Source organism: Archocentrus centrarchus, chromosome 7 (assembly GCF_007364275.1).
Source record: "Archocentrus centrarchus isolate MPI-CPG fArcCen1 chromosome 7, fArcCen1, whole genome shotgun sequence".
Taxonomy (NCBI): Eukaryota; Metazoa; Chordata; class Actinopteri; order Cichliformes; family Cichlidae; genus Archocentrus; species Archocentrus centrarchus.
In genome coordinates, this window is record NC_044352.1 from 24,456,387 (window position 1) to 24,469,653 (window position 13,267).

At 39.4% G+C, this 13,267-nt stretch overlaps 1 protein-coding gene across 2 annotated transcripts in view; it reads right to left on the reverse strand.

Annotated features, from left to right (window-relative positions):
• Positions 1-13,267, reverse strand: part of gpr153 (G protein-coupled receptor 153) — a 41,024-nt gene that overhangs the window by 3,102 nt on the left and 24,655 nt on the right. For both annotated transcript variants that reach the window (XM_030732709.1, XM_030732708.1), the window contains 3 exons: positions 9,495-9,924; positions 2,998-3,187; positions 370-554 (listed from right to left, as the gene is read on the reverse strand). In XM_030732709.1, the coding sequence (XP_030588569.1) occupies positions 370-554; positions 2,998-3,187; positions 9,495-9,924 (805 nt within the window). The remainder of the gene's footprint in view (positions 1-369; positions 555-2,997; positions 3,188-9,494; positions 9,925-13,267) is intronic.

Sequence of the window (13,267 nt, forward strand, 5' to 3'; positions counted from 1 at the left end):
CTGAAATGCAAAAGGTAAGCCCGTTACTAAACACTTACCCTCTGACAAAGTAAAAATATAGTCAGCTGCTTGCAGAACACATTGCTTGATTTAAAAAAAAAAAAAAAAAAAGCACATATAATGAATTTATGGGACTTCTGATGGTCATATTTACCAAACATTAGTCAGCCCGAGTTTGTTTTTGATTCATGTGGGGGGAAAAAAGGACAAAAAAATCTGGGAGAGATAGTGTCACAAAATCTAATAATTTCAGAAAATTCAGTCAAGATGCTGTACAGGCCCACAAGGCCACTTCACCATGCACATTAGCATTAAAAGGATTTCAACTGATCAAGTAAAAGAAATGAAGAAAATCAATAAAAAATATACCTGCAAATACTGCATTTTATCTTCCTGTTGTTCCCTCAATGGATACCCTTGCAGAACCCCCCTTTCTAAGGTTGAGAACTCATACTTGGCATTACGGTCTATCGTCACGATTTCAGGCGCCGAGCTATAGTCATATGGTCTGTCATATATTAAGTCGGCATGAATTCCTCCATCTTGGCTGTTTTCTGCAAAGTGCAGAAAAGTACGAGCGTCAGCATTAGAGAGCAACGGACTCAATACACAAGACAGACAGACAGACAGACGAATAGATAAGAGAAACAAGTTCAACTGTCCTCCGATTTGTTGCCTTTCCTACATGTCTGCTCTGAAATATGAGCTTTGGATTAAAAAGAAAAGACTTTTAGTGTTTGGTTCAAAATTTAGAAGTAATGCCAAACAGTTGAACAACACAATATCAAGTGTTCTTAGTGTATAAATACCCATCTCCCAATAATATATCCCCAATTTCTACATTTGCGTTCATTGCATATCAGCTGGGGATGGGTGTAAAATGCTTGAGGAAAATGCTTGCCAAAAGGATGAAAGATGAAAGTAGCTATGTGCACAAGCAGCTTAGCATGCATGTAAGTAGCTTTGGAATAACAGGAAACAATCCTTATACATACAACTGTGATGAGTTATACATGGCAAGCCCTCTGGAAAAAAAAAATAAGCACAGAACTGGCAATGTTAATTATCAAACAGAATAAGGAGCTGTCTACTGTTGTTTTATGGCTCCTGCTGGACAATGAGCAGTTCTGAGGGAGGGTGTCAAAAGAGGGAGAGGATCAAAAGGTACCGAGGGTTAAAAACAGGAGAGAAGGGATTGAGGCTGGGTTCAGTTTAAACAGTGCCAATAGTCAAAAAAAAAAAAAAAAAGACAGGTGGTTCAGTTTGAAAAACCTGTAAATATCATGGACCTAGTTCATGAGCGCATGATTATCATGTGACCTAATTTTGGGACCAGATTTTGCTGGAAGTGTCTGCGATTTCTTGGTGAACTGTATAATTTTCACCCCCTTGCAATATCTCTCTTTATGATGCAAGTCATAAGTCTTAGACCACTTTGTTTCTTTTAGCTATCAGTGAGAAATCTCGTAAGTGCCGTTTAATAAATACTTCTGCCTTTAAGTCACAACAATCTGGCCCATAATTGGACATCCAAATAAAAACAAAAGTCAAAAAAAAAAAAAATTTAAGCAAACAATAAATACAACAAAAAATAAACACATGAATAAAAATTATTTAATTTTTTAGGTATTTTAGTGCTGTATTTGGAAAAATCTTGGCTGTATCCTTTTGTGACTTGAGGAAAATATGACCATCATAATGACATGAAAGTGGTTTTCAACTTTACGGCAATTGCTCCGGTTTGACTCTGGACTCTAAGAAATAAATGGAAACCATTTATCTTATCATCCTCTCCCCAGGGCATTCCAGAGGAAGACTGCCCAGTTTAAATCCAGAGTGGAAAAAAGACAAAAGTGCTGCAAGGTAAATATGTACTTTGCCCAGTCATATTTCTTTTTTAAGAACACCAATCTCATAACACGGTAAAACAAAGCACTTTAGAAAGTACACAGCATGTACAAAACACAGAAGATATACTAAATATTTAGTATTAAATTAAACAGACACTTGTCCCTTCAGGTTCATCTCCTGACAACAAAGGTCAAGTAATAGGTCACATGATAACATTTGACCTCCTACTACAACAAAAACAAAAACTAAGCAAATTCTGTGTAAACAATTGAAATCTAAGAAACCGGTACCAACAGCCCAAACAGGTGTCAACGAATCTGCAAATGAACTTCTAAAAAACAGATGTTAAAACTGTCCATCTAAATAATTAAAAGTAAAAATAATTTGATCAGTAACCTACAGTCCAGGTAGAAAGATCAGCTTTTTAACCTAAATAACAAACATTCTATAAAACTTTTTTTAATTCTAATTTCCAAATTTCAACATGTTTATTTCTATTATCACAAATCTTTGATTGTAAATGCCTTACATTTAGGTCTGATGGTTTTAAGAGGTAGAAATCATTATATTGACCACTGGATAAAATCATTTCCTTTTAAGAAATGTATTCTGAATTACATTCAGAATACATTTCTGAGTCAAAAGGCAGAGATCACACCACACTGTATGTCAGGGAGCACAAGATGACATCACTATCAAGCATTACACCGTAGACTAGAGAGTTTTTGACTCTGTTCCATTGCTGCAAAACTGCTTCTCTCCATTTCACAGCCATTTCCTACTCTATAGAGGTTAATAAATCAAAAAATTTCATAGAATTTATTTTGACAAAAGATAGCCTAGAACTCAACAAAAACAATCCTCTACTCTGTGAATCATGCCTAACCTTTAACTGTTAAAGAGGATTTTGTAAGCAATTTCGATACAGTCCAAATTGAATATGTTTATAAATTATAAATGTAGTTCTATTCTTTCAGTTTGGGCATGTCTTCACAGAGCATTTAAAGCCTACTCCTAATGCTCAAACTAATCCACATGCATTTCCTAAGAAATACCGATCAATATTCACATCACGAGGTGAAGAGAAAGGGAAAAGGAGGCAGGTGTGGGGGGGGGGGGGGGGGGGGGTGCTTAACAGTAGCTTACCTTCATCCACATCATCATTGGACATGATGGCGACGCATTTCTCCCACACCATGCGGATGTCAGCCCGATAGCGGTCGCATGCCCAGAGGAACATCGGCAGCAGGATGGACTGGGCAATGGAGCACCAAAGCACACACAAAACCATCCAGTTGTAGGAGCGGTCAAACTTCAGACTAGCAAAGCTCACCACCTGTGCAGGGTCAACAAAAGATTAAAAAGCAAACCAAAAAAAAAAGAGTGAAGAGTGAAGTTTATAAGGCTACGTTTACCTCATCTCATTTAAATCCACTAAGGACTGAGTGAATAAATAAGTAGACAGCATACCAGTTAGTACTTATTCAAAGTGTTTATGGCAGCATTGCTTTCCAGGATTAAAAGTTACTTGTAATAAATTATGTAAACACAACAGAAGGGACATCAGGTATCTTTTACAGGATCACCAGGCAGTACTGCCTGGTTTAAATAAGCAAAGTGAGCGAAAACAGATACCTCTTAGATCAGTCTCACCTCATTCTTTTTTTTTTTTTTTTTCTCCTTTTTTGGCCACAGCAGCTTTTTGTTGGCAGTAGAGGGAGACAGGAAATGGGGAAAGATACAGGGGAAGACACGCGGGCAATCTGGCAACAGGCCGGGACTCAGGCCCATGCCACCCACACCGCAGCGCGGCATATGAATGTGGTCGCCCGCTCCATCACTGAGCCACCCGGGTGCCCCAGTCTCACCTCATTCTTGATCACAACATAAACCAGTAAATTTACCAAGTTACATTTAATACCTCACCTACAAACATTCTGTTGTGGGAACATAACTCCCACTAGTGTATTTATGGTATCAGATCATCTAAGTTAAAATCATTTGAAACAGATAAGCATGATTTTAGCCCAGATGTACCAGAAAAGGTAAGGTAGCTGAGCTGAGTACTGAACATTATCCCCCAGAGCCACTTCTTTAAATTAGCAAATCTCTCATCAGTGCCAGAAGCAGTCTATGTGTGGCTGTGATAGCCACTATATACAGGACAAACACAACAGCCATGGTCTGCCACTGTCATCACTTTAATAAGTGATTTTATATTAGTCCATTGTGTATGTTCACATCATGACTAAGCTCCAATATCAACTATTGTCATGTGGAAAAGAAAGTTTTTAAAGGACTCTATGCAGTCCTGGGAAACACGTAAGTACTCCCTAACGGAGGGTAAGTGGAAGCCAAGTGCTGCTAATGAAATGCACTTGATTAACTGATCATCAGCAAGTTCCACGACTGCTATAAAAGCAGAGGTTTTCACTGGAACTTTCAGGTGTGTGTTCACACAATGCAACAATCTTCACAAACGTCCAAGCAAATTCAGACCAAGCAATGCTCATAGAACCAAAGAAAAGAGCAACAACTCAGACTCTGCAGGCCTCACCTAGCATGCTGAATGTTAAAGTTCATGACAGTACAATTAGAAAAAAGACTGAACATGTATGCCTTGTTATATGAAAACCGTCTTTCACATAACTATATGTAATGAAATCTTAAAGCAAATCCTCTTCACTATGTAGATCTTCAATTTTGATTATCTACTTCAGCAACACAGCACATTCTCTGACCATTAAAGTTAAGACATTCGGAGCCTCATCATCATCATCATCTCAGTCACTGGGCCACAACAGTGATTACAGTAAAGCTACTTTCAGCTGCTCCCTTGTCACAGGGGGCTGCCACAGCAGGTAGCTCCACGTTTGATTTGGCAGTTTTACGCCGGATGCCCTTCCTAACACAACCCCAAAGGGAATTTATGAATCCGGCTGGAATTGAACCAGAAACCTTTCACTTGTCGAGTGAATGTGTTAAAACATTGCACAATAGAGCCACCACGACAGTGATCACAGTGCTTATTGAAAACTTAGAACGATCTCAGGTTTAACCTTCTTTGATCACGTCTTGTGCTCAAACACCAACCATATAGCCCTGCTGCTAGGAGACTTGATGAAGTTGTAAAGTTTTAACCTGATATTTCCCTTGTTTGCCTACTGAGACCATAAAACACACTGAAGATAAACCTTTTGTTCCACTTTACCAGCCTATGAGCGATGAAGCTCCAATAGGCATTTTAAACTCTACTACAAAGCATTTTGAAGGAGTGCAGATGTAGTTTTTTATGAACAGATTTTGGATTTCAACTTTAAATCAAATATACCATAGTCATTATTTTTAAAGGCATATTTGGATGGATGGATGGATATTTCTTACAGTTCTTACCCAGAACATCTTACACTTTGATATAAAAATGATGGAAAATGCACTGTATAGCATGTATTTAGTATGTTCATATGTATCCTAACTTTTATTTTTAACTGTGGTGATTCTATTCTGCTATAATCATCAGTTCCCTAGAATCACTCTTTGAAAGAACATACAGTTCACAACAAATATACGTGCTCATTTGTATCTGTTAGAGCTTTCTATGCATTTAAATAGCTCATTACACCAGGTCATAAAGATGGCTAGCAGACCTGTTGTTTCTGTTACTGCACTTGAAATATCATTTTTCCTCAGCACTCTACTCTTTTGCTCTGCACACACGTAAAGAAACACAATAGAATGATATATAAATGTCTACACTTGTCTTTTTTGATAATAGTAATAACTTTATGGCTTATGAAGCAAAAAGAATGCAGTTTTATCTCGTACCTTTAATTAAGAAGTGTAATATTATGAAACCCTACAAATAAAACCATGACACACACCAAGCACCACAGAGGCATTACAAAAAATAGTGGCAAGGAAATGCATTTAATAACACTCTAGAATGAAAAATTTCATGAACAGTTTTCCAGTATGTTTTCTGAACAGCAAACAGTGGTGTGTATGTACGCTGCAGTCTCTGCCCCTTTTTTCTACAGTCACTTTTGATGCAAACTACAAAGGAGAGAATTGTCACAAAATAAACAAAAATAATGTTATCACTCACATTTCAGATGCATCTCTCACAATATATTATAATATGAAACAATTAAGATTAGATTATATAGCTTGTGAACAGGATATTTTGGACTACAACATACTTAAAATTGCACAACCTGCTGATTTTTTTACTCCCAAGTAACAAGTTTTCTCCAAATCAGCAAATGCTAACAACCATTCAAATAACATCAATTTAGTATACAGCACAGAGCAAAAATCTTAAGCCACCCCTCATTTCTTTATATTTTGATTCCAATGAGCCAAACTTTCTGTAATTTTTAAAGTGGTTGAACAACAGCTTTCCAGGCGTTCTGGATGTCTTTTAAACATTTTCTTGGGACACTGGTTGCTTTTACACTCATTTTTCAGTCCAGTCCAGATTTATATTTTATTTATTTATTTATTTTTGCTAAATCACTCAACACTTACCTATGAATCATTCAAGGCACATAATTCAAGGTTGTGTCTACACATAACATACTTAACAAAGAACTAATTTTAAATAAATTGTATCTTTAGCCATAAAAATATTAGTTGTACACCAACAAGGTGATTCTCAAAGAGCTATTAGCTGAAATCTTGGCATAAATCTGCATAGTGAGCAGTGTCTTCTTAAAAAAAGAAAATTGAGGAAACTGAACAAGTCGAGGACAAAAGAAGCGGCAGGCCTAAAAAAAAAAAAAATCTACAGCAGATGATCAGTATCTGAAAGTCATGATTGTGATTGGTACTGTGTTTATCAAACGATTATGCGTGAAAGAACCAGATATCTTGTTCTGTATGTGCTTTTTTATCTGCAGAGGCACACATGCACACACACTGATGAACCAATGTGCTCCTAACATAACTATGGCTTAAAACCATCTAGAAGTCAAACTCATCTTCTACTGTAATCCAGGTGGCCAAACATGTACAAAAAGTACTTGTTACAAAACAAAAAACTGTCCAAACTCATTTACCCAACTGAAAAAGCTCTACCACGTTGGCTCGCTCTACAGAAGACAGGCTGGCTATTTGGCTGTATCACAAACAATGAGCCTTGAGCTTCCTGCAGGCTCTAAAGTCTGCATAGAAAACCAGTGAACTAACTTGTTAAAAAATAAATGAGAACCTGAGGGTTGAATTTGCAAACCAAATGGCAACACAGCAACAAACAACTCACGCCTTCACTCACTGATAAAGGATCAGTTTCCCAAAGGTAGTGGAAGGAAGTCACTCTTCTTGAAGTCTGTATTTCCCCAAAAGACAACAGCATGATAATGATTTCAGCACTTACCTGTTTTTCTGCCTTAGTATCCCAACATTTTTTTCCTTCTGGCTGTTATCATTGCCACTATTGTGAATTTTTGGTTTAAACAACATTTCAATGAGCACATTATCCCTCCACTGACAGACTTGCACTGTAAATAAATACACTGCTCAAAAAAATAAAGGGAACACTCAAATAACACATCCTAGATCTGAATGAATGAAATATTCTCATTGAATACTTTGTTCTGTACAAAGTTGAATGTGCTGACAACAAAATCATACAAAAATCATCAATGGAAATCAAATTTATTAACCAATGGAGGCCTGGATTTGGAGTCACACACAAAATTAAAGTGGAAAAACACACTACAGGCTGATCCAACTTTGATGTAATGTCCTTAAAACAAGTCAAAATGAGGCTCAGTATTGTGTGTGGCCTCCACGTGCCTGTATGACCTCCCTACAACGCCTGGACATGCTCCTGATGAGGTGGCAGATGGTCTCCTGAGGGACCTCCTCCCAGACCTGGACTAAAGCATCCGCCAACTCCTGGACAGTCTGTGGTGCAACGTGACGTTGGTGGATGGAGTGAGACATGATGTCCCAGATGTGCTCAGTCGGATTCAGGTCTGGGGAACGGGCGGGCCAGTCCATAGCTTCAATCCCTTCATCTTGCAGGAACTGCTGACACACTCCAGCCACATGAGGTCTAGCATTGTCCTGCATTAGGAGGAACCAGGGCCAACTGCACCAGCATATGGTCTCACAAGGGGTCTGAGGATCTCATCTCTGCAGTCATGCTACCTCTGGCGAGCACATGGAGGGCTGTGCAGCCCTCCAAAGAAATGCCACCCCACACCATTACTGACCCACTGCCAAACCGGTCATGCTGAAGGATGTTGCAGGCAGCAGATCGCTCTCCACAGCGTCTCCAGACTCTGTCACGTCTGTCATATGTGCTCAGTGTGAACCTGCTTTCATCTGTGAAGAGCACAGGGCACCAGTGGCGAATTTGCCAATCCTGGTATTCTCTGGCAAATGCCAAGCATCCTGCACGGTGTTGGGCTGTGAGCACAACCCCCATCTGTGGACGTCGGGCCCTCATACCATCCTCATGGAGTCGGTTTCTAACCGTTTGTGCAGACACATGCACATTTGTGGCCTGCTGGAGGTCCTTTTGCAGGGCTATGGCAGTGCTACTCCTGTTCCTCCTTGCACAAAGGCGGAGGTAGCGGTGCTGCTGCTGGGTTGTTGCCCTCCTACGGCCTCCTCCATGTCTCCTGGTGTACTGGCCTGTCTCCTGGTAGCGCCTCCAGCCTCTGGACACTATGCTGACAGACACAGCAAACCTTCTTGCCACAGCTTGCATTGATGTGCCATCCTGGATGAGCTGCACTACCTGAGCCACTTGCGTGGGTTGTACAGTCCGTCTCATGCTACCATGAGTGTGAAAGCACCACCAACATTCAAAAGTGACTGAAACATCAGCCAGAAAGCATAGGTACTGAGAAGTGGTCTGTGGTCCCCACCTGCAGAACCACTCCTTTATTGACTGTGTCTTGCAAATTGCCAATAATTTCCACCTGTTGTCTGTTCCATTTGCACAACAGCATGTGAAATTGATTGTCCGTCAGTGTTGCTTCCTAAGTAGACAGTTTGATTTCACAGAAGTATGATTTACTTGGAGTTATATTGTGTTGTTTAAGTGTTCCCTTTATTTTTTTGAGCAGTGTACATACACAAATCTGTCCACATTTAACATGACCTCCTTACAGCCTCAGATGAACAAGAGACATTAAAGTTCAGATACAGGTTACCTCATTATTACATATTTAACCTGATCACCTTTATTAATTAAATCTTCACTTTCAAGTGACAAAGAACAGCTCAAAAAACAGCTGCCATTGGTCTGACATCACATGTGGCTGTTGCCTTAGAGGATGCAACACTGCACCATTTCAATAACAAGAATGAAAACACTGTTTGCAATCTGCTAGTGTGAATAGCTTACTCAAAAAAAGAGAGCCACAGGCTAGAATTTTCTTATCCTTCAAACTATTTCAATTCATAATCATAACATAAGTGGTTTAAGCTTAGTTTATGTGTGTATAAACCTTAATTCAATATGAATCAATGGTGAGTTAAAGTTTAAAGGTGCACTACAAAATGTTCTCTATAATTGACTATAATTCTCTTGTGACTGTACAGCACATCAACAAAATTAAAGGCATACATTATCAAGTACATTTCCCTGTGATCAAGGTTTTATGATGAAGCAAGAAGAATGAACTCACCAGTATGGGGAAACCAGTCAGGAAGTCATAGATGAAGACGATACCACTGATCAGGTAGGTGATCTGCAGTGAGGTCTTAAGAGGCTCTGATCCATCAATGGATGACCTGCGTTTTCCCTGAGCGTCCTCCACCACTATGGTGGGAACATTGAACTTGTTCTTGTCAGCATTGTGACCTGCCTGAATTGAGAAGGTCTGAAAGAGAGCTATGCCAATGCAGATCACACCCATGGTCACACTGCCACCGATCAGCAGCAAAAAGCAGACTCCGAAGCCCAGGCCGATCTCTGTCACAATGAATCGGCAGTCAGAGGTGTAGAAGCGGTCGATCGTGTCGTGCCAGCCCACTGCTGGAAGTGTAGACAGGATAAAGGAGACCATCCAGATACCCATCACTGTGTGTACCGCCTGCTTCTTTGTGTTACTTAATCTGGAAAAAGAACAACAGATTTCTGCGTGAAATTCTCATTGGCTTTGATTTCTTCTGTGTAGATCTTAACTTCTCTGATCTGAATAATAATGTTCAGACCCCTAATAACTGCAATAAATTAGATTAAAGACTTCAAACCAACAAAGAGAGCCAACAAAAAATAAAAATACCCCTGATTTTCTTTTGTTTTTTGTTTTGTTTTTTTTTTAACAGCATGCTGAATTATGTTTATAACTTTACTCTAATTGAATTGTCAATTTCTCTTCTCCACATTGGCACTCTGTTACAGGAACCTCCTGTAAAACAAACCTGAAAATAAAGTCTTCCACATTTCTGGACAGAACTTTTATTTTTCTTTTTTAAATAAAAAACATACAATAGAAAATTAATAGCAGTGATTCCTTTTTTGTTTGACATGTCTCTGTAGTGCTGTATTTACATCTGTACAATCTAGCTGGTGTTGTTACCTCTTCATGTACTTCAAACTACTAAAGCTGAGCAGATCATGTCAGTGTTGAAACTAAAAAAATGCAGAATAGTTGATGAAATTTTTAACAGAAATGACTGCACAGTGTTGATTAGCACCGTTGCCTCACAGCTAGAAGGTCTGGGTTCGATTTCACCTCAGCCTGGGGCTTTCTGTGTGGAGTTTGCATGTTCTCCCTTTGTCTGCGTGGGTTTTCTCTGAGTACTCCGGTTTCCTCCCACAGTCCAAAGATATGCAGTTTCTTGGGATAGGTTAATTGGTGATTCTAAATTGCCTATAGGTGTGAATGTGAGTGTGAATGGTTGTCTGTCTCTCTGTGTTGGCCCTATGACAGGCTGGCGACCTGTCCAGGGTGTACCGCCTCTCGCCTTATGGCAGCTGGGATAGGCTCCAGCCCCCAGCAACCATAAATTGAATAAGTGGAAGAAAATTGATGGACAGACGGACTTCTGAAAATACAGAATCCATCAGCAGAGCTATGAAACAAGAAAAACACAGCCCATTCCACACTGCATTTTGTTTAACAGAAAATGTATAGGCTGGTTTAATATTGACTTGCATTGCTTGGTTTTGCTACCAAGGACAATAGGCTCTACTTCAGCAGTAGTAAAGTAGCTCATGAATGCTGCTAAATAGAAATCAGTTTGAAACTTGCAATATTGTTAGGACTTCGTTCTCAGTCTCAGAATAATTACACACCAGAGACACCAATGCACACCATACAATGTGCACAAACAGTGCACCTAATTGTGTGCTGTCACTGTGTGTTGCATAAAACAATTCAAACAGAGCACTGATAAGATCTGATAGTGAGGTTTCATTTCATAAGAAGGAGACTGATGTTGAGGAAATCTGACCACTATTACAAGTAAACCGTACCTAAGCCATGGAAAAATACTGTAAAATGGCAGATATGAAGCTGCGATGCATAAGCTGATAAAAACATTAACCCACATAGTCATCACTTGGATAATTTGGAGATGAATGTGGAAGGAAAATCGATTATTTGTTGATGGCAAAAGATTGCTTTTGAAATCTCTCTGTCCATTTGTCATGTAGGTCTATTTCAGCACAAAGAGATTTCTGTTTCCTCTCACCTCCAAGTAATTGTTACAGTCGAGCAATTTGCTGAATGTGTTTGTGACCTCTGGCGCTGTGGCACTTTTCAAGGTTTGCAGAAACAGCACATATACATCTAAAAATATATCAAGCAGTGACTGGTGTTCTCATTTCCCAAACTTGATGAAAGAGTATGCTATCCCGCCAAAACCTTTGGATCTAGCACTGTATAGAAGTATTATTGAGCTGTTTCAGCCATCAGCAAAAAATATATATCACACATACAGACCAATCCTTTACAGTTACTACAACATGTAAATACACTATTTTATGGCTTCTGCCTCTATAATGTAATAAAGTAATAGTTAATATGGGTCTCCTGGTTCATTTGTATTTCAAAAGAATGCTCTTAATTATTTTAGTGTCAGCTGTCCTTTTGGCAGTAATCCTGATATACTGATATAAAACTCCTGAGGAAGAGCACTGGCTGGATATACAGTAGAATGGATGGATTCACATAAAAAGATTGGCAAATTATAGTGGAAAATGTTTGGATGTGGTAAAGCAAAAGCCTGCATGCACGGACACAATATGAGTAGGGTAGAGGGAGCGGCAGTAGCCTCTATCATTGCACTATGGCTTCGTTCAAAGACAAGTAGGTCTTGCTGTCACAGTGAGTAATAATGCTAGCCTTTCCTGATTGTGCCCAGGGTACATGGGGAAGTTACATCACCAAGCTGCATAAATCTATTACCAGAGTGAGAGCATTGTGAGAGGGAAAAAAAAACTCCTAAGAGAAAGTGAATGTAGGGTGATGAGCACAGCTGCCTAAGTACAAGGTTGGAATTCATAATTCAGGCCTTCAGTGTATGTTAATGTCAGAGAAGAGGCAGCCATGCTAGCTCAGCAGGGCAAATGTGGAGCGAATTAAATGAAAGATGAACAGCAATTACACGGTGGATCACCTGAGCTATCACTCCACTGTATCATTGTAAAAGGTGACTTGAACACAAGAGGACAAGCTGCTGAGTGGAAAGTGTTCCCAGACAGGAGATGAGAGAGACTATATTCAGATGAGTGAAGGAGCAGACGAGGGAGATAAAAGCATCTGTGTAAAGCCTGATATCACTGTGTGGGCATCAGCCAACACTGGCAGCTGCTGAAGCAATATAGATAGCAAGATTGGGCATAGATTTAAAAGGAAGTTTGCATATCTTATTTGAATGTTTGCTTATCTACAAAATTGGCCAGGCTGAAAACAGGCCGAGCATCTGCAGGCTTAATGCCACAGGAAGCAATCGTTCTTTGATTTTCAGCAGGAGAAGAAGAGTGACGTAGCAGAAGACTGATGCTCGCCACATGCGGCACATTGTAGTTTGCATGTATTCTGCAGATATGACCGCTGACTTTATATGTGCCCTGGCCACATTTGCTACAGTATTTGTTCTCAAAATGCATTCAACTGCAAATAATTGCTGTGTCTGATGAGTAGACATTGAGCTCTGTATGTAACACCTAAATTGCAACAAAGCCAAGACCTTTGAGCTGTGCTTCGGATGTTCTTAAGATGCACCAATTACAAACCTTCACATTAATCATTATATGCAGTCAATATGCCCGGCTCTGCAACTCATTATCATGATAAATCGTGATCTTATTTTAGAAAAAACTAAGTGCTGCTTCTTAATCATCATTAACATGTGTCAGTTCAGAGCAGCACTGGTACACATCAGAATAGATACAGCATCAAAATCTCATTTTAAAGGAAGGGGAGCCATTGCTTAGAACATCTGATTA